The 21,359-nt window shown below is 43.8% G+C and overlaps 1 protein-coding gene across 11 annotated transcripts in view; it reads right to left on the bottom strand.

The window, feature by feature from the left end:
• The window catches only part of stxbp5l (syntaxin binding protein 5L), a 78,123-nt gene extending 64,594 nt beyond the window's left edge, over positions 1-13,529 (bottom strand). For all 11 annotated transcript variants that reach the window (XM_037487717.2, XM_037487718.2, XM_037487721.2 and 8 more), the window contains exons 1-2: positions 12,948-13,529; positions 1,296-1,393 (exon numbers count right to left, since the gene is read on the bottom strand). In XM_037487717.2, the coding sequence (XP_037343614.2) occupies positions 1,296-1,393; positions 12,948-13,115 (266 nt within the window). In that variant the 5' untranslated portion in view covers positions 13,116-13,529. The remainder of the gene's footprint in view (positions 1-1,295; positions 1,394-12,947) is intronic.
• Positions 13,530-21,359: the final 7,830 nt, after the last annotated feature.

The raw sequence follows: 21,359 nt of genomic DNA, 5'->3' as shown, positions 1-21,359 counted from the left end.
AAAAATCAAATGTCTGCAGGTGGGTGCCAACCTAAAATAGTGTAGATGCAGAATGAAATAGAAAAAGGCAGGACCTTCTATTGTACCATTTAAGAGGTAAAAATTGAGCAGGACAAACGCGTGATATGACAACCAAAGGAAGGAAGGATGAAAACAGAAGGGAAACACATTTGAAAATGATAGAGAAATAAAAAAATACTATGCAATGTTAAGACAGATGTTGGCTGGGAGACATTTGAAGGACAGCGAAAGGGTGAATTGAATAAATGAACCGTAATAACAGAGAGGTGTGACAGAAAGAGATGGAGGGCAACGGAGAAGTGTGTGCACGTGAAAGCATGCGGAGAGAGAGAGAGAGAGAGAGAGAGAGAGAGAGAGAGAGAGGGGCCACATGGGGGAGGATGAAGGTGGTGCAGCATGTCAATACAAACATTCAGTCACTCAGCGGCTTCCATCCTACAGTCAGGCTTTTATTAAAGAGAGATTCTTTATTCCTTCCCCTCTCATGGGGATATTCAAACCTCCCCGTGTCTCTCTGCAGGGTAAATCACTCCGAGCGTCCATCTGCTACCCGAGCGGCGGGAAGCAGAGGCGCTGCCGCGGCATCAGTAGCTGCTCGCGCCCCCTGAAGGCGTGTCCATGACCCCGTAATCTCCTACCTGTCTCGCACACACTCGTCCTCGGTGACCCGGGGGCGGGCGGCCCGTTGCGAAGGAAGGCCCCTTGCACGGAGACACGCCGTGGCAGTGCTATAGCGGTGCTACAGGGGGCTGAAGTGCGGATGGTCGCCGAGGGAGACGATGTATGTTCACGTGCGTCACGCTAGATGCTGACATCATCACACACTGGTGCATCATTACGCCTCAAAGCAACGTACTCTGGCAAAGGGGCCCGAGTCTGTGAACAATACTGGAAAACTCCTCAAGTTACTACAGCAACTTACCAATATCAGCGTTACTTATAAGTGCCTTTGGAAGAATTGATTTTTTACATCTAATTGACAACGCATCAGGTCCATATTTTATGCACCTTTATTAATTCATTTTGATGAAGAAATTCCACTTAATCTTTTGTTCCTAATGAAGACCAACCAATTTTAGTTTTGACCTAGTTTTGAGGGACACTTTTTGGGGGATAAGTGCAAGAAAATTCCAGCTCTAATTTATATTTAATTAATCACTTTTAAAATAAATATTATAATGTGTTTACTATAATTCGTATTCATGCAGAGTTTTTGTAGTGTGTCTCCAGACATGGAGGCAGCGAGCTGTCAAAGGTCAAAGGTCAAAGGATACATCCGTATGCCGCCTGTTCGGGAGCCGACGGCCAGGATCTTCTGCACGGGGTCAAAGGCCAAAGCAGTCGGCTGGTAAGGAAAGCCGTGACGCACCGTCTGTGGAGAAGGACACAAACATTTAATGACATGACTATTTCAACTCTGTGGTGAACCAAGTCATTTCAAAAAGCTAATTAGCATTTTCTAAAAGATAAAATGTACCATCTCGAGCATTTTTCTTTTCTAATTTGATAGTGTAAAAGAAAACTCATCATTGTCAGGAACTATTTCAAGGACACCTTTACTTTTTATGTCAAGAAACATTTTCTCTAGTTTTAAAACCACTTTCCTCATCTAGGATGCTAAAGAATGCCGTCACTTTGGCTGATCGCTTCTGAGACACAATTATGAACGCTTCAACGCATCAATGCGTTTGGTCATAAGAACACACGGCTACTACCTGCAATTGTGGGTAGAACTTGTTCATACAGAACAGATTAATGATGCTTCAAAATCTCAACAAACTCCTACGGATGTGACACGGAGGCTTCACACCGTAACCACATCTTCTGTTAATATTGCATCTGGATTTAATTGAGGGGAAAGTCGACTCAGCAAATGCCGAGGCCTGACTCAGCAAAACGACACGGTCTCTAAAATGCCTTTGCGTGCGCTCCCAGCTGTCTGCCATTAGTTGTGTTAAATTTCCCAGCAGTGCCTGGAATACAGTTATCTGCTTGGAAAGTGATGCGAAGACATAAAGGCTGTTGAATAAAAACGTGTGGAGGATATTAAAGTTTTACCAGCCGGACGCAGTCGGAGAAATGACTGTTGTGAGCGCTGTAATAATGCTTCAGATGATAATAAAATGTTCTTTGTATTGGATTCTAATGACTACCCCCGACTGTCTGTCACAGCATTCCTGCTTTGGCAAAAGTAATAAACATTTCTGCTGTACACATAAAATACGTAAAATGAAGACGTTTGCGATTAATCCTACAATGATGATCCTTAAATGAATTTAAATGTAAAGGAATGGTGATGACTAAAGCCAAGCCAGGGACTTCATTAAAGCCCCAGGACACCAACCTTCAATCAGAACATTTAGTTAGCAGTAATAAAAGCCTATAACTGCGTATTACTTCTCTGAGAATGCCAATAACCTTCATGACCAAATGTTGGAAAAGGCGCAGTATTTATTCTGGGAAATTGTTGAGAGAAATGGGTCAACAACAGATCTCCCACAATGAAGTCATCAGTGGCTTTTTGGTGGATAAAACAACACCTCACCGTCACAAACACCGTTGTTTGGCTGCCTGAGTGGGTGTAACCGGGGGTTTATGCTCTCATTAATGCTGGACAGGGTGAATGTGGAAAGAGAACACAAGTCTGTGCACCAACTAAACGGTATAAAACTCATCCGACTCAACGAGGGGAAGGAAGAACAAAGCGGAGACACACTGAGCGCGTGCAGAGTGTGCACTCGTGATATCTGTGTGCACGCTTTGCACACATTTCTCATTCATAAAACGGTGAGCAAGAGCTTTTGGGTGTACAGGCTATATGTGCATCACTATTATTATTTAGACAGATTGCATATTTATGAGTGCATGAGGTTGGTGCATGGCATTATAAATTCATAATGTAACGAGCAGGGGGCACAGCTACAGCATACTAATTACTGTGGAAGTACCCAACCTTCAAATGGATACATATTAGTCACTAGGCTAATTAATACATGCGCAGCAGGGTCCCTCTGTTTCATATGAGCTTATGAGGGACTTGAATATAACCTTAAAGGCAGGAAAGCTAAATGCACCGCTGTTCTATTTCCCTTTTCTAGTTGTTCCAATCTCTCAAAGCGCTCCAAGTCATCATTCACCCATCCACCCCCATTGATACAAGGAGCCACCTGCCCGTCAAGACTATCCAATCATTCACACACCGCAGGAGCAGCCTGTGGGAGCAATTAGAGGCTAAGTGTCCTGGCCAAGAGGACACATCGACATGGACAGAGCCGGATATCGAGCCTTCGATCCTCCCATTGAAGGACGACCTGCTGAGCCGCGCCCGAAGCCCAACAATAAACAGTGAGTACAGCATCAAGGCGTCCAGATCTCTGCTTTACTTAGAAAAACCGCTGTATAGTGGGAGGTGGCGCCGTGTAACGTTATAAAAGCAAAAAGGTATCAAAGTCATGGCATCGCACACAAAATCGTCTCAGAACAAAGATAAAATCACAGGGCGGACCTGCTGCTTGGAAGCCGTTGGGTGGCTGTAAAGCAGGTGTGCACCCCGGGGGCTGTTAGCTCTTTGGTCCAGAAAATAAATAAAGTGGAGCTGAGAAGCATTCAGCCGTGTGTCCGCTGGTACATCAGCCAAACACGTCCAAAACAACAAACCGTTCCCATCCCACTGCGTCTCTGGCTGCAGAATAGCAGCTGGGGGGTCAGAGGTGCAACCAGCTGTTATCTGACCAACATCCCCTACTCGCCAGGCGCCATTTAAGAGGGGCGAACTGAGGAGGGAGGCGGCAGAGCTTGAACGAGGTGTTTGGAGAAAGTGGGACCCGGCAGAACCACGTCAGACCCTTGAGCAGGTTCTGCAGCGGGAGGCTAGATAGAGACCCTTTAATATATAGTCCAGTGTTTGTAGTATGAGGATTTAAAGGTTACTGTACACTAGTATGAAGCAGAAAGTATGTTAGGACAAAGTTTGCCCATCTTTAAGAATCACTGGCCTTTACCATCACCCCCATTCGCTGAAGATGACAAAGAGGACGTCACGTGTTTTATCGGAGTTACCAGGAAATAAAGGTTCAAGCCGCCAGCAGGATAGAGAGCTGGAGATGATAATGGGAAACACAATGAGTCCCCATTCATGACTGTGATTAGATTTCCTTTTTGTTACTAAACAAACCAAATGCATCAGCACATTAATGTACAAATAGAGAAATAATTCAGGCTTTCATTCACATTCATAGACACAAATCCTTCATATGTAAGTAGCATGCACACGTACTGGGGAATAACACATTGAGGTCACACAAACAATCACCCATTCATCCTCCAGGTCTCTAGCCTAAATCTGGTACTGGTACACGGTTGCTGGGATACAGAAGATCCCCCCCCCCCCCCCCCCTTCTTCTACATATCCATACAAGAGCCTTGACGTGAATGAGTAACACATTGACTCTGGTGAATCTCAGACCTGCTCATATATATTTCAAAGAAAAAGCCATAAAGCCATTTCTTCCTGTTTTAGTGTGTTTGTGTGTGTGTTCAGGTTAACACATACTTCCACCACACACACACACACACACACACGATGTGATTAGTCCTGTGTGAAAAAAAATGAACCCGAAACAATAAGCCCAGACTTTACACATGCTGTTGAAGTGGCTGAAGGCTGCATTCAGAGACCAGGCAACTGTTGACCTGCGGCTCAGGAGCTGCGTTATTGCTGCATCGCATCAACCCTTCTTCCCATCCGCCCCCTTCCCTTCCCACCTCCCCCCCCCCCCCCCCTCCGCAGTGGCGTTCTCTGTGCTGCACGCGATGTTTAATCAGACAACCCCAAGCACTATCGCCCTCGCCCTCCAAAAGACGGCCACCACCCCGTGCCACCCCCCCGCTCTCTGTTTTCACACGGTGTTGCGCTGCAGAGCTGGTCTAGACCCTTTCGTCTATAAATAGCAAGCAGCAAACATGTCTGCCACGGCCACAGAGCTGAGCCTTCAGCGGCTTTAGCTCCGAGCCCGGATCGGCACAGTGAAATATGACAGGGGAATTCTGACGGGATTGTATTAATTGCCTTTCAAATTCGGGTACCGAAGCAAATGTGCAACAGTTGTGATGCAGTTTCTAATGATTAATTCACGCTGAAGGGGAAAACGCGTTGCTTTGGCCGTGGCTGCAGTCGACCCGCGTGTCATTCTCTCCAGGTCTCTTTGTCAGGTCAGCGAGCTGAACTCCATTGATGCAACTTGAACGCGGCGCGCTGCAGGACCTCAGGAGATGCGACTGAGAGCGGGGACCACGAGATCCACACAGGAACAAAATCACGAGTTAAACATCTCAGGCACAGAAGGAATAGATTTAGGATCGGATGAAAGGGGCCATTTGTGGTTTTTGGAGTTTACACCTATGCGTGTCACAAAAGATCAGACTCGTTGAATAGCACACGGCCCATTGAGACCGGTAATCAAAGGGGAACGTTTCAGTGTTGCCATGACAACACTGTTTGTCCATAGATGAGGGCAGATCCACCCTGAGTGACAGAGTACAGAGTCTCTTGTTTGTAGGAGCACACAAACCCAGTAAGTGCTGTTGGAGCGGGTTTTAAATTAGGCCCCACGCGCACAAAGTGCTGCATCCAGGGAGCGGCTTTTAATAAGCAATTCAATTCATTTCACTCGGACAAATACGTTGTTGTGTTTTAGAAGAACAAAATTTGGAGTTATAAAATCGTATTACGGTTTAGTTACAATAATATCAAGCTATTTAATAGAAATTAAATTCTCACATATAATAATTTGTACAATTAGAGCACTGACCAACCAACTATAAGATTTAAAGGTTGTTCACGGTTGGAGAGTTGAAGGTTTTTCCAAGCAAAGTATGAATATTATATAATTAGAATTTCTTTGTGTTAATTTATTTACTTTCTTGAGGTTGATAGAAAACTGACTTGAGTATCATTTTTACATTTCAGTGGATAGTAGTCATCATTTTATAATATGAATTAAAAAGCGTTTTACTGCATTTATCATGAGACACATTTGATGTAAATGTCACTCGTCAAAACAGCTGGGGACCAAGAAAAGAGCATCGAGCTAAACACGAGTCCTCCTCCTTCACTCCACGAACATATAAATCACATTTTAGAACACCACACGTGATGTGCATGTGGGATATTAGGCGCGTTGCCTGTGTGCATCAATAATGCCACCGCAGCATCCAGGTGTTTCAGCATCTGTCCCCTCAGGCGAAACATCAGGGCGAGAGACACAGAGTCTTCCCGTCATCTCCAATTTAGAGAGACGTTAGAAAGTCAAAGCGCACATCAAACAAAAGACACATGATGCCGCCCCCCCCGCCCCCCCACTGTCTGAAGGGAGATATTTTGAGGTCGCTCTAAAATTCCTTTGATCTAGTTAAGAGCAGCCCAAAAAATAAAAAATAAAAATCAGGAGGAGGCAAACTAGAACGTGTGGAAGAGGAGCGGAGACCTCGGGCTCGTGATGCGTGTGACGAGTTGAAGGGAGCCTCGATTACGCAACACAGCAGGACACTGTTCATCTCATCAGACTCTCCTGCCTCTACTTTCCAGCCAATTGTCCATTTTTTGTTGTTTAGTCTACCTGGGGGGAAGGGGGGGGGGGGGTCGATGGCAATTTTCATACCAAATTTATCCTCACCTGAATATCCAATCCTTCCCAAAAGCAAGAGTCCTTTGAAAGGGTTTTATAATCAGCTCTTCATGGTGATGTGAATAAATACATGTAGTATGTATACCTGTAAAGGTCAAGCTGACCCCGGAGGGAAGTACGTGGCTCTGTTTCATTTTGTCAGAGAAACTGAAGTAGTTTTAGTTTGGAGAGAACGCTGCAATCCACGCTGATGGGGCCGAGTGGAACGACACGGCGGGAGCTAATCATTAAGGGATGGTTAAATGTAGAGGTGAAAGCCATGGTCATGTGACATAAACATTTAAATCACAGCAGAGGACCTCCATTCATCACAGAGGCTGATGCAGGTTTCAGGAGCCCTTCCTCCACACACAGAACAGAGTGAAAGTGAATGAGCCCCCTCCTCACTGTGGTGGCCTCATTTGTCGGATAGTTGCAGATAACACAGTGTTTTATGTGTAGAGGGAGAAATATAAAGTACTAAAGTAGTGGTTTTTTTGAGGATTGTACAATTACGTAACCAGGACAAACAAACAATGCAGGGTTAGGTGGGCCAGTCCTGTTTTTTTATTATTATTATCATCTGGCAGCGTTTAACACAAACCCTTCGAGGGTCAAATGTGTCTCTTCAAATGAAAGAGTGGGTTTAACAGCCAACTCCACGTCATTTCTATTACGCAAGTGTGAAGCCCTGTTCGGAGTTTGGAGGCTACGGAGGAGGAGGAGGTTGTTGTGATTGCACGCTGGCGCATCATCTCGTGCTTTCATGCAGGCGCACGTGTGGGTGTGCACGGTGGATGTGTGGTTTAACCTTTTAGCCGCAGCGGCCACATCTCATCGGCGAATCAGACACGGCGCCATGCCTTTGGCGGCATGGAAAAATAGTCGCAACATTGCAATGTCACTTCTGCCTCGAGAGCGCGGCGAAGAACCCACAAGGGGAGGCTTTTTTTTTTTTAAACAAGAGGTCGAGAGAAGACCTTTTTCTGTAGTGTTTGGTTTGAGTAGTTGGTGATGTTTTGCTAACGTGGTTAGCTCGATCGATTAGCTTCACCTGGTGGATTATTCCCCGAGTCTCTTTCACGATTGCATTCAAAATGTATGAAATCCTGTCTGCACTTTTCACCTGAATTTCAGAAACAAAGAAGAACCTCGAATTCTCTAACGAGCACTTTTAATATTAAATAAAGACGGCAACAAAAACCAAAAAAAAAAAAGAAAACCTAACTCTTCTTAGGCTTCTTTATTCCCGTTTGTGATGCTTCCAGAGAGACATGAAGTAGATGAGGTTTGTCAAGTGCTTTAAAGTAGCACTTAAGAACAGAGGATCCACCAACCACTCAGAGGCCGGGGAGAAAATGTAAGTTGGGTAAAAGCTTTGAAGCATCGCACCTCCAAGAGGACGCATTTCAATCATAAACTCTGTGGCCTTGGCACTTAAACACTGTTTATTTTAGCTGATATTTCATCCGACAGTAAAATGCAATACATGTGGGAAATTTTAAGGAATATTTTCTCTGCAAGAAGCCACATTATAGGGAAAGATTAAGGAGGCAGGAACAGCAGGAGATGCTGTGCTTCGCCCACGAAGACATGAGAAGAACGGCTCAAAATCCATGTTGTGGATCAACAGTGGATTTCAGACTAAAAATCAACAACCATGTTTTGTACTCAGAACATCGATGACATTAAAAACTCACTCTAATTCCATTGTCTTCCCAGAACAGCATCATTATGACTTCACTGGTGAGGACTAACAAGTAAAACGTGTTTTCACCGGTTTTCTCTAAGAAATAAAACACGGCGGCGCATATGACGCAAAAGAGCCATTACAGAGGTGATTGATTATTCGTGCAAAACAGACTTCATGAGTAAAATGATATACGGGTGCAGGGGAGTAAAGGGTCGTTCCATCATATTTGCACAGCGCGAGGAGAGGCAGGCGGTCTGCCGTCCCCTTGTCACAACGGACAAAGCGGTTGGAAAGCCCTCACAAAATGATTTCCCTTCTGTCAGAAATGTTCCGCGTTTCTGTTGCACCGTCGCATACGGGGTCTCATCAGGCCCTACAGCTGCTCCTTTTAACACTTCAACAGCCATCATTTCACTTTAATAATGCTCTTACTCATGCCACAAAGCCAAGGAACGCATAAAATACAGAGTCAGACAGATGGATTTTCTATCACAAAAGAAAATAGATATTTCATCCTCAACACACACACACACACACACACACACTTTACTTATCGGAACCCCCCCCTCCTGCGTCTCACTTGTATGCGGCTTACTTAACATTTTCCAGGACTATTGCTTCTTCAGCGTCTTCTCTTGTCAGCCTGACATCAGCTCCCCCATAATTGATGCTGCGCCGTGGCTTCTGACAGGGGGTTGACACGCGGTAATGTGAGACTAGCTGGAAGTCAGCTCACTCGGGGGAGGGGGGGGGGGGGGGGGGACGTGGTGACCGTGAGTTCTACACAAAATCTATTCTTCAATGGAATGTTGACACTGGACGAACTAGAGTATTACACTAAAACCATTCCTCAGATGGTTAGACATTCTGCTGCTGATGATGATTCCAGCATTTACTCACAGCCGCTGTTTGATAACCAGGAAAAAATATGTGAATTGTCAGCACAGCAATTAATGAGACTCCAGGATAAATAGACTGAATACAGTGTGTAAGGAGGGCTGACATTGTTGTTGTTGCTTATATTCTTCTTCATCAAGATAGTAAATAGGTTCCTTGCATCACTGGATACAGATGCTTGTGTAGAATTAAAGCAACTATTTCATGAGAAACAATTCCCATTTTGGAGTTTATAGGGACTAAATCTCATCAGGTTTCATCATTGGTCATTTGCAGTCATAGAAGTTCACACTTTCACTTTCAAATACAATGACACAAACAAACATGAATTAATGGCCATGGCCAAAAGCGCCACAAAACAATGGTGGCTATCAAGGTAACTATGACAACCTCATATATACTGTCTATAAGAGGCACAGTTCTACTAACACCAGAATGACATGACATTTCAATACTGATGTTTTAGTTTGGTGTGTAGGTAAACTTTGTCAGTCAGAGGGATTCATCCTCTGAGAAACACACATCTCTGTATCAACATGATATGGAAATCCATTTGAAAGCTGTTGAGGTATTTTCTGTCTGGACTAAACTGCCAGACAACCAACCGACTGACGTCTTGCCGTCACTGGGTCCCACGCTCCAATAATTGCTCAAATTCCTGAACTGAAATTGGTCCCAACTGGTTAATAGAAAAGCATAGATGATAACTTTCATTATTCAGGCCTTTTGTCCTATGAAAATGTCTAAATGAGTCGTTCTGTTTGTCCTAATGGCCATGCTTTTTTATAATGTGAGCGTTTTATTGTTATGGCAAATCAAATAACCCCTTTTGAGATTTTAAGACTCTGTAATGTTCTCCTGACAAGGTCAATAATAAAAAATATTTTTTTGTTTTTTGGCAAGCACTTTTTATGGATTCAAAGTCTATAGATGAGACTCCATTTTAAATAAGTGATGGGCTAAAAATAATAAAATATGCTCATGCAACATGAAGGAGGTCAAATGAGGTAAACGTTCTAGAATGCAAAACACTGATGAATTCTACACATCCAACATCTGGCTGCAAGTGGTTTTCCAACCGCTAAGCGGATCTTTTGTCACATACACGGTCTGTAGCTTCTTTTGTGGAGTTTAGACGTATTTCAAACATTGTGTTGACACTTTGTGGTCGACTTATCTCACTTTGAGCTGATGTTTTGCTTTCTTCTCTCTGCAAGTTTTTATTTTCTGCAGTCTGCTGATTTGAGAGTGTTTGGACACGAATGTTGAGAGTTTGACCAGAAACAAATCTATTTTTATTTTAAAATCATCCAATTTAGGGGAAGAAGAAAACGCAAGATTGTTCTCAATCAAACGTAACAACAATCCACGAACCTGGAGGCTCAGTCAGGGGGTTTTAAGCAAAGCAAAAGAATAAATTCCTAAAATATGCTTGGTCTAAATCATCATTTAGCCAGCTTCCTTTCTTCTGCCGCCCTCTTAAGCTTGATTACATCATAATGCCAAGTGAACACTGACATTTGGAATGCTGGCTACAATAATACTGTTTTCTTTTTTTTGCTCAAATTAGCAGACACAGAATTCAGTTCAGTTTCTCTTCTCACTATGTTTCTACCACTTTCTCACTCTAACAGAAGAAAAATAATTTTTTTGCTGTAAATTGAAACCAATAGAATCAAAGACACTTTCAGCCATCCGGGTGCCGTCTGGTTTGCTCTTTTACTTCTTCAGACCGATTCAAATTTCACCAGAACCTATTTTCAGCACCTCTGTTAATAGGTCACATCACAATTACACTATAAACGCACCAAAAGGATGTGGAATCCAGAGAATATAACTTGTTGCATCTTCGTACACGGCACAATGAGGACAAGAGTTATGACTAAGAATTTAGGCCACAAAGTCTCTGACACACACACTGCACACAGATTCACAGCCCTGTTAAAACAGAAGATCCAATTAAGAAATACTTGGGGCACTACTAGGAAAAGAAAATGTAGGTCATTAAGTTGTATTGATCTGTTCTGTATTAAAAAAAATGTATTTCATTTGTTCAAGGTGGACTACTATCCAGATTGAGGCATGTATGTATTAGATATGTTTTCAGGAAAACGCTTATTTGCTTTAACCCAACACCTCCTCGTTTACATAAAGCACATTTCCTTGAAACCGGATCGGGAACTAACCAGCTGCTGAATCTGACCGCAGGTACGTGTTTCATTGCCTAACAAATCAGAGAAAAGTCACATGAGACATTGGATGGCTGTGTGTGTCTGGGTGTGTGTTCATGTCTACATTCCATGCAGAACATCTGAGAGACATAACACGGAAAATTTCCACTTTCCACATATATACATATGTGATGAGCTCTATAGTTTGGCTAATATGTGATATTAAAAAGAAAATAACACAATATCATGTGTTTGTCTCTGCCTTAAACCTGGTCCTCACCAGGAATATAAAGTGACAGACGTGGACTTCTGCCCCTTCCTCTCCCTCTGGGCCTACCTTCCACTCCCCGTTACACACAAACACAGACAATCTTTTGAAAAAACACCGTGTATTTAGCCACTCGCTGGCGGAGGACCAGTTTCCTGGACGGGCCTCGGTAATCATGCTGATCTTTTCCAGCACTCTCCTCCCTGTCTGGCTGCCTGCCTGCCAATGGTTCTCTGCAGCATCCCTTTACAGCTTGTAAATCAAACTCCCTCCTCATCCTCCACCAGCTCTGCTCTATGGTAAAAGAGCCCCCTCCTCCCACCACACTAATGTGGTTCTGACAAATAATGATATTGCCTTGTAAACTGTCCAAATTCTCCTCATTTCTCAATGGAAATTCACAGTTGTATGTAGAGTCCTTCAAGGGTGAGGAATAATCATTGCAGCCAGTTCTAAAATTCATCCAGAAAAAGGGCTGCAATGAGCGGCATAGGTTGCTATAAATACCCACCCCTCACACCCCCCTACCAAGCATCCACATCCCTCCCTCCTTCTCCCTCCTTCTCAATGAAGAGCACATGAGCTACTGCAGGGTCCCTCCGCTGGCTTGCTGTGTACTTCTCTTTTTTTTCATGCAAGGGAGGGACACCAGTTATGTCATCGCTCCTACACCATCCATGCTCGCTGATGCAACTATTCATCGACTGCCTTTGGTTTGTTTATATCACACGTGTGCAGGCTGCTGCAGCCTTATGGCGTGCACTCCAGCTAAACAGCACGTACACAAATAACACCGCACACACTTGTCATCTTCTGCCTGTCGTTCACACGTGTCCGCGGCGTTGGGGTGGGTGGGGGGGAGAGGGGGGCGGACTAAGCCTTTCCCCGGACTAGAACACAGTAATAAAAATTAAAAATGAACTAAGAAGAACCCTGGGGTTTTGTCCGAAATGATCTCCATGGGAAGAATAATGGACGCGGAGCTGTCCGTGGTGCTGAACTGTCAACACAATCGGGGAACAACAAACGCACACAACATTTGGCAGCAAAATAACTCATTCCCATAAACCAACTTTTACGATCCCTCCTCACTCCATGATTGACATCTAACATCACCATCACATATGTGCACCAGGGATGCGGGGGACGCCGGAATCCAAGGTGTTGCACGGTAAACTGCCTGTGGACATCCGCCCTAAAAAAAAAAAAAAAAATCCTCTGCATTTACCCACCTTACACAGCTGAAAGTTTTCCGACACCAGCGTCTCCTGGACGTCGATTTCCTTGGGAGTTGGCGCCGATGTCGGAGTCCCGGCGGCGCTGCCGCTCGATGGGGATCCGATAGTCCCTCCCGGAGAGGAGGTCGTCAAACCGTCCAGTACCTTCCGAAACTTCTTCATTTTCTACCGTGCTTCTGTGCTGGAGAGAAAGAAGGAAAAAAACCGCTCTGTTTCCCCCCACAGAGTTCACTGTCTCTTCTCTGAAGCAAATTCCCAGCTGGGGAAAGAAAACGTTGCTCCCTGCAGCAGCAGCAGGGTAGAAGACCCTCTCTTTTCTCTCCTACGTGCAATTTGAAAAGTCATAGAAACACCTCATCTCCACCAAAAAAGAAAAAAGACTTCGGCTGAGCCACTCTGATCTGAGTCTCCTGACAGATGTTGCAGATGCAGATCAACTATCTCACGTGTGAGCGTGGAGCGACGCAACTGAAACTACTCAACTTCATCGTCGTGAGAGGAATCCCACACCTCCACACGACCAGTGGATGCATCAAAAGAACTTCCAGCAGGTCGACCCACTCCGCCACCCCCCCTGCCCCCACGACCAAACACCCTGCCCCCCCCCCAAAAAAAGCACTTTCACGGGGTTGTGGTTGCCAGTGACAGAGATAAGGAAGGAGGAGGGGGGGGAGAAGGACCGAAGACGCAGAGGCAATGCAGTTAAACGCGGATGGACTCCACAGTCGGGCTGAAAAGAAAAATCCAAAAACAAAACGAAACGACACAACTCAACCGCGGGGGGGTGAGGGGGGGGAGAGGGAGGGAATCGAAGAGGAAGACCCTGGAGACGGTGTGGACCGGAGGTGGATCCGCGGATGGATGGGAGTCGTTGAGCCGTCTTCTCTGCAGCCCAGAGACGGGAGACTGGAGGTGTCCGCCGTGGTGAAAAACCATGACCCGCCAGCCCCGCCCCCTCCTTCTCCCTCTCTCTCTCTCTCTCTCTCTGATCTGAGCGAGTGATCACGTGACACGTATCCTCCTTGTGGAACTAAGTACCAAACAAAACACTAAGGAGGCGTGAGAAGAGACGGTGGATCCTGTTCTGGATTGTGGAAGAATGAATGAGTGAGATTGATATCAAACACCAGCCAAAATCTGAGATATATTTATATATTATAACATCTCTGTAGGATTTTAATTTTCTATTGTGAAGTCGCGAAGCTCCATGAGACCCATACTTGCGTATGAAAATGCATTCAATGTTTTCATCATTTTTGTTCTTTCTGTATGTTTTTTAATCTCTCTTAGTTTTGGGTTATGTACAATAGGTCCAGACAGAATACACAAGACCCTGACACTGATACACTGTGAGCAGAGTGGTGCTCAAACAACAACCTATTGCTCAACTTCAGTAGAGGATCATTTTTACATTACATATCAAAAACAATTCTAAACAGGGGAACCTAAACAAACATGGATGTTGTAAAAGACATTATGTAAATCTTGAGAAATCTTAGGATTAGCAACCCATCACAAGTCTCAGATGTCAGCGTGTCCCTGAATCTACCGACACAAAGCCGTACCATGCACAGCCCGGGCCTGCAGGCTGCCATGAAGAGGAAAAGTATAGAATTCAAAAATAAATAAACCCACACTTGATGGCAGAGTCAGGTCGGAAATAAATGCATTCAAAAATTGAATGAAAGTCAATTATTCCACGGAAGAAAAATAAAGAAGTACTTCATTTGAATGTTCAGGCTATTGCATAAGCACTTACATCACCGGCTTCGGCCCTCTGGTGATACTTGATGTTCCGCAGTCGGAGCACAGCGTGGTCGGTCTGTCCCAGTCTCCAATATGAGATAAGAAGATAAAAAGACTACACATTTCCTATTGAGCCCCCGAAGCTGTCCAAATTGATGGGGTGATAACGCCGCTCCCCGACCCCGGGTCGGGTGGGGGTTGTGTTACTGTGGAGGTGTAGAGGCCAGCCGCCGCTTATTTCCCGTGGTGATTGGGTTTTTTCTCGTCCTGATTCAATAGTTCCATATACGTTTTTTTTCTCGACACAATTCAACATGGCTTGAAAAACAGTCGGATGATTAAGAGAAGCTCCTGTGGTGTGTGGGTACCATGAAGTTACCATGTACCAATACTCAGCCATACTCACCAGTGCTCATAATAACAGGCCTTTGATGGCATATGGAAAGCATCAGAAATACATCATACGTTTCTTTAGAGTAGTGAAAGCAAATCAGAAATGGCCCAGCAAATACAAAGCATTGTGGGGGGTGACTATAATCTTCTGCTCACACAGGGCACAGTGGATCACGTTCACATTTTCTTGCACGTTAGAGGCTCCATTACGACTAAATCACATAATGACTAAATCATGCCACTTTCAAACCGTGTTATCAAACTCCATTCATTTTATTTTTATTTACCTCGAAATGGTCATAATTTCAGTGCACCGCTTCAATACATTTTCAGCAGGTAGAAGAAAAGAATTACATTCAAAACAAGTGTTCTCACATTATATTATTATCTTATGGTCATATATAATATTTTCACCTACAGAGGGAATGTCTCGGCTCAGAGAGGTGTGTGAATATTGCACTGAATCCCAGTACAATGTGCACTTTTCTCCTGTTGGGGATGAAATGAAGTGTCAATAAGAGAGTTACTCAAACGTCTCTGGTTCCTCATGCACAGCGGAGGTTGTGAGCCGCACACAAAAAGCTGCCCTCACACGCAGTGATGTTTCCTGTCAGAGGAGATACAAGGAGGTAGTTGTGTGTGTGTGTGTGTGTGTGTGTGTGTACGTACAGTTTGTTCTGTTTGCAGCACCTCAAGCGATGTGTGAGGGACACAAATGCAGAAAGTGGGCTGGATATTGTGTTCAGCACAAACATGCACCCACAATGAGCTTTGTTCTGCATGGAACATGGTAATTAGGCTGCTAATATGAGGATGAAGATCATTTGTGGTTCTCACTGAAGAAAAAAAACAAAACAGGACTGAAAAAAGGAGTATTTCAAAGAAGATGGTGATTATTAATTAAATTGTTTTTTAGTCAGATGTCATGCGTCTACCATATTTCTCCCTGCATGAGTAAACAAGATGGCACCCAAGAACAGTGTTAGGGAGTTCCCAAAGACCATCATGAGGATTATAACTCACTAGTAATTGAGGAAGAAGGACATGTTTTACCAATGGTTCCACAAGTGACCTGCTGGGAAACAGCAGCTTCCTCTCAAGACAGGGTTTGCAGAAGCCGACTCGTTTAAGAACAGATGTAATTAAAAGTGTGTTGATTCTTTTCAACTCAGGGGACACACACACACACGACTATTGATTAGAGCAGAGTCTGAAGGTGATTGAAAATGACAAACAGTCTCGTGAAAAACACTGAGGTAAACTCAACATAGAGCTGGTGCCTATAAAAAGTGTGTATCAAACACACTGCACAACATGTGGGGCAACTCCATTTTCTGCTGAAAGCTGCACACGAGCGCAACACAAACATTGCATCCGATGGGCTGCGGGAGAGAAATGACTCGTCATAAAGATTTAGAAAACCAGAGCAACTGTGTTTTGCACCTTCCTGGAAGGACTGTGAAGCCTTGACTGACAGGTGGAGGCCACTCTTCCTTTTGATTGGACGGCTGTAAGACCATCTGACATCAGATCACAGACCTTTTCCCCCCTTTGCCCAAATAAAACCCAGGTTAGTTGGATTGGAAAATATTTTACTCCCGCCCCAAAAAACAACTTAGAGTTCCTGTTATAAGAACCCCGAGGTGTAAAGAACATGGATTATTTGAACTCAACTCGATTATTGTATTCCCTGAATATATTCACCTTTTTATACATTTTAGATTCACAAAACAATGCAGGAATCTGATTAATGTAGGCATCCACGTGCATTATGTACATTAATTCTTAAAAATGCAAATAACTAAAACATTTAAAGATCTCACATCTAGTCAGAATGTTATGAAGATGTGTGAATTGTTAAAGTTGCTTAAATACATTATTTCACTATTTGGATCTTTCTGAAAAAGATATCCTACTGAAAACAAGGTTTATGCTACAAGTAGTTTTACAATGTAAAATACAGATTTTGGTGACACTCCTGATCAGGAAATGAACAACATCCATCATGTTACTCATTTGAACTAAGTGAAGAAATATATTAACCAGTTGGAAATTAGCACGTGACAACACAAACTCAAGCTCCAACTTTTATAATTACTTGTGGTACCCAGTGGACACCCCTCCATGTCGCCCCCCCCAAACCGAGCCTGATTAACACAGACTCAGACCACCCACCAATCTGTTAAGTCACTTTGGCCAAATTAATACCTGCAGGTGATTTGATAAAAGTGCACAGGAGCAGAGTTTAGAAGCAAAGTGAAACCACTGAAAGTTATTTTTTTAATCAATTTCCAATTAAGTATTCATTGCTGTCTGTGGGACCACAGGTAATTGAGTCAAGTGGAGGAAGTTAGGGCCAAAGAAGCAGGGCTAATCCTTCAGGGGCCGCTCATTTCCATATAAATAAGATGCTAAACGGAGGCCTGATTTTAACGATTCATTATTGACCGAAAGGCAAATACTAGTAATGACCACTTTCTTTATTTCCCATATGAAAGATTCCTGCTTTCTTCATTTCAAAGCTGAAAATAAAACTGCTTGATATATTTCTTTGAGAGGTTGCAGAGTGCAGATGATTTTTATGACACGCCAGGGCAGAGCAGTCACTCACTTAATTAAACCAACACAAACCCTTTAGTGGAAGAGATGAGTCTCCACCAGCCTGAGGACCGCTTACTTCCAGATATACGAGGAAATATACGGTTATATTTGTCTCTTTAACAGTAGTTAACATTTCAAATGTTACATTGTTATGTATTCAATCTTCAAAGACTTGTTTTGGGATACAAAACTGTTGTGTCGCAGTTAAGGTTAAGGTATTGATCCAATCATTCTGTACCGAATGGATCGATGCGGCACGTATGCAGCATATTTCCAAAGCACCAAAGCCACCAAAGCCCAGTATATTACCAACAAATCTGAGAAAACCAACCAGTTATATTTCAATACAATCATCGCCAGTTTTATTTGAATTGGAAGTACCTGCATCTTTCACCCAAATACAAACTGCAGTGTTTGAAGATCCCTGCTGCTGTGGTCTGGACCGCTGGGTTTCTTATTGATGCGGATCAGTTTCTGTTAGAATGACTGTGAATTATAATAGAACAAAGATTCTCTTTAATGAATGGTTCTGAACGCTGCCTCTCAGGACTATCAAATCTCCACTTCTGGCATGACACCGTCGACGTAAAGCTTTGTCCAGGAAAGCATCTTTTTTTTTTTTTTTTAATTCCATGGAGTTTCAGTGGGGTTTCCCTCATTTTCATGAAAATCTTTCGCTTTGTTAATCTAATGGTTTCAAGGTTACTTTGGAAAATGTAGTCACGTGCAGTGATGTCGCATACAATTAAATTGATATATTTATGATTCTGATAATTGGCTCTTCCTCACCGTTGAATATCTTCACATGCATGAATAAATACATGAAAATACAGGGCTGGAACAGAAAATGTCATCTACCTTATACTCTCAGCAACTTTTCAGCATTAGGCACCAAAAGCCAGACACCATGAGGACAAAAAGAGGGAACCAGATTAATCAATCAATAAATCCTTCCTTGTATGAAGAAACATGCCCGACGTGTTGGTCTAATCCTGCAGGGCGGACCTGTCTGAAGAACCACGTCCCTTTGAGGTGCTTCGTATGGCAGTGGACGTTGAAAACAAGCGCGTGTCAGCCATTTGTCACGGAGCGTTCAGGAGGTTTCCCTGTGGCTCCGATTGTTTCCTGCTTTTGCTGATTTCCGTCGCGTCCTGATCAGCTTCACCTGATCAGCTTCACCTGTCTCACGTCCCCCTTGCAATCACTGGTGTTCCTGATCACCTGTTCCTCCTTCCCCCAGTCGCCCCTCCCCTTTTCGATCTCCTCAGTAGGTCAGGAATCAGGAAACGTTTATTGCCATTTTATGTTAGACATACATGGAATTTGACTTTGGGGAAAAGGTGATGTTACAGAAGGTCATTCTAGTGACATGTAATGTAATGTAATGTAGTAGGATAAAAAGGCCAAAGGGCAGCAAAACAGGAATAGATTGAAGAGATAACTTAAAACCTCACATTAAGACATAAGCATCCAATGAGAAGTGTCATAGATAGAGTTTGATGAAGCTTCATGTACACCCTGTATCGTGTATCCTTTGATTAGTTTGTTTCCGGTCATATTTTGGCGTCCTGTGGCAGCGACTTTAATGGGGTTTTCCCTCCTTTTGTCTGTGATCACCTGTGTTCTAAAGTGTCAGCATTGCTCTGTTTCCTTGGGTTCCTTCCACCAATCAGCTCTCAGGCCGCCCTCCCCGTCTGGCCACCTGTGTCTTATCACGCCCCCCCCCCCCCCCCCCCCCCTCTTTTTCTTTCCTTCCTATTTCTTCTCCATTAGATCCGGAGCAATGGATTAGAAGCCGTTGCTAAATTGTAACACCCTTCAGAGATGAAGGAGTCACCCGCTAATGGGACCTCACTCTCCTCGGGGGGGTTCGAGTTACATTTTGCCAGGAGCCAGAGACAAGAGGCTTTTGTCTGGTGGCATAGAAACAAGTCCCTCTGTTGGACAACAGTTGGCATATTGAGGACGTGACGTCAGCCCCCCAGACTCATGGGCCTTTTCCCGTAGGGGCCTGGAGGTGGAGGAGGAGGAGGAGGAGGAGGAGGTGTGAATTCCGCACCATGAAAGAGAAACAAGACAATTAAATAACAGAGACACACTGTTTACAATAAAATCTGCCATTTGTTTTGTGCATTTCGTGGTCAAAGACAGACGTGCAGCATTAAATGAACATTAAGCGGTTGCGGTTGTGCAGAAGTGAAAATCACTCTGCTTGAGTTACAGGAATATCGACACATGGTGACATATAGTCATGCAGCGGTTTCATTGCGGCATTTGATTTAGTCCTTCCTGTGTTGAATATTTGAATGCGTCTGAGTGTCTTGAGCATTTTGGTCCTCGTGTCTTTCTTTAGAATGCACCGTTATATTGGAATGCTAAAATAAACTCACCTTTTACTTTCACTACATGAATAACATTTACCCTTTCTGACACTAGGTAAGAAGTAGGAAGAAGAAGAGCCATGCTGTTACAATACTGTTCTAGTTTAGGTAAAAAAAAACTCAAATAACATGAAGCATGTTACTACTAATTGGCCGGTTTGGTTTGTCTCACTGAAAGAGATCCACCTCCTGAGAAGCATCACTGTCCTGCGGATGGATGAATGTGGGGACTCTCATGAATAAATAAGGTGAATAATTTGTTGTTCGTTTCAACAAGGATTTGAAATGATTGCACACAAGGTTAACAGCTCCTAGATAAGGACAGGTTTTCTTTAATATGGTTGCTGTGATGGTATTCAGCAGCAGAACCAAGAGATTATAAAAATGATCAAATGGAAAACACCTTGACTCTTTTCCTGAAGAAATGTTCCAACTAAGAGGTATGTAGAATTAAAACATGTAAAAAAGACCAATTTGAGATTGCACGGAAAGACCTCTAATCGTACACCTTATTCACCCGCGTGTCCCAGATGCACATAAAGATGAATGGATGAATTACATAGTCTCGCACCTCAAAGACAATCAAAGACAAACCGACAAACAGGGTTAACAAATGAGTCGTTAAACTAGAGCGACAGACGCCTCTCAGCTGTCTGTCATCTTTTCAGGAGGAACCTCGCGAAGCATCGGTCGTACACGTCTGCCTTTGGAGACTCCACCCGCACAAAATGAACATGCCACACCACGCCCTTCTGAACCCCGTCCCAGTGAAATCCGCCCGCTCCCCGGATGTCGACCTGTTAATTCTGTTCAATTATTCCCTTTCTTTCTCAAATGAATGAGCTCACATGCGTCCATGAATATGCGTCCCGATTGGTAGACACAATAATGAAGGCGTCCCTCCAGGAGAGAGCGGATATGTGAGACTTTGGTATCTTTGTTTAAACTCTTTAAAGGCCAAGTAATCTATTACTCCCTGTCAGCATGCTCTATCGGATCCTCAAGGTCGCATGATTTCCTTTTTCTTTTCTTTTTTTTACAGCTTTGTAGATTGCCGACTGAGTTGCGTTCACCCTGCTAACCCGGCCCATCACTGGCAGATCAATAGCACAGCATGAGGGGAGGTTTTAATTGAGCTGTCTTGAAGGGTGGGGTATGTTTTAATGAGGCCAGGGCCTGTTTTCATCCTGACCTTTCAGGCTCTTCCCTACAGGTGTCCATCCTCTAACTTAAAAGGAATATATGGACTTGTAGGGCGTCAGAGGTGAAGGGCCTCAGAGAGCAC

Source organism: Pungitius pungitius, chromosome 10, assembly GCF_949316345.1.
Source record: "Pungitius pungitius chromosome 10, fPunPun2.1, whole genome shotgun sequence".
Taxonomy (NCBI): Eukaryota; Metazoa; Chordata; class Actinopteri; order Perciformes; family Gasterosteidae; genus Pungitius; species Pungitius pungitius.
This window is presented reverse-complemented; position numbering and strand designations above follow the sequence as displayed.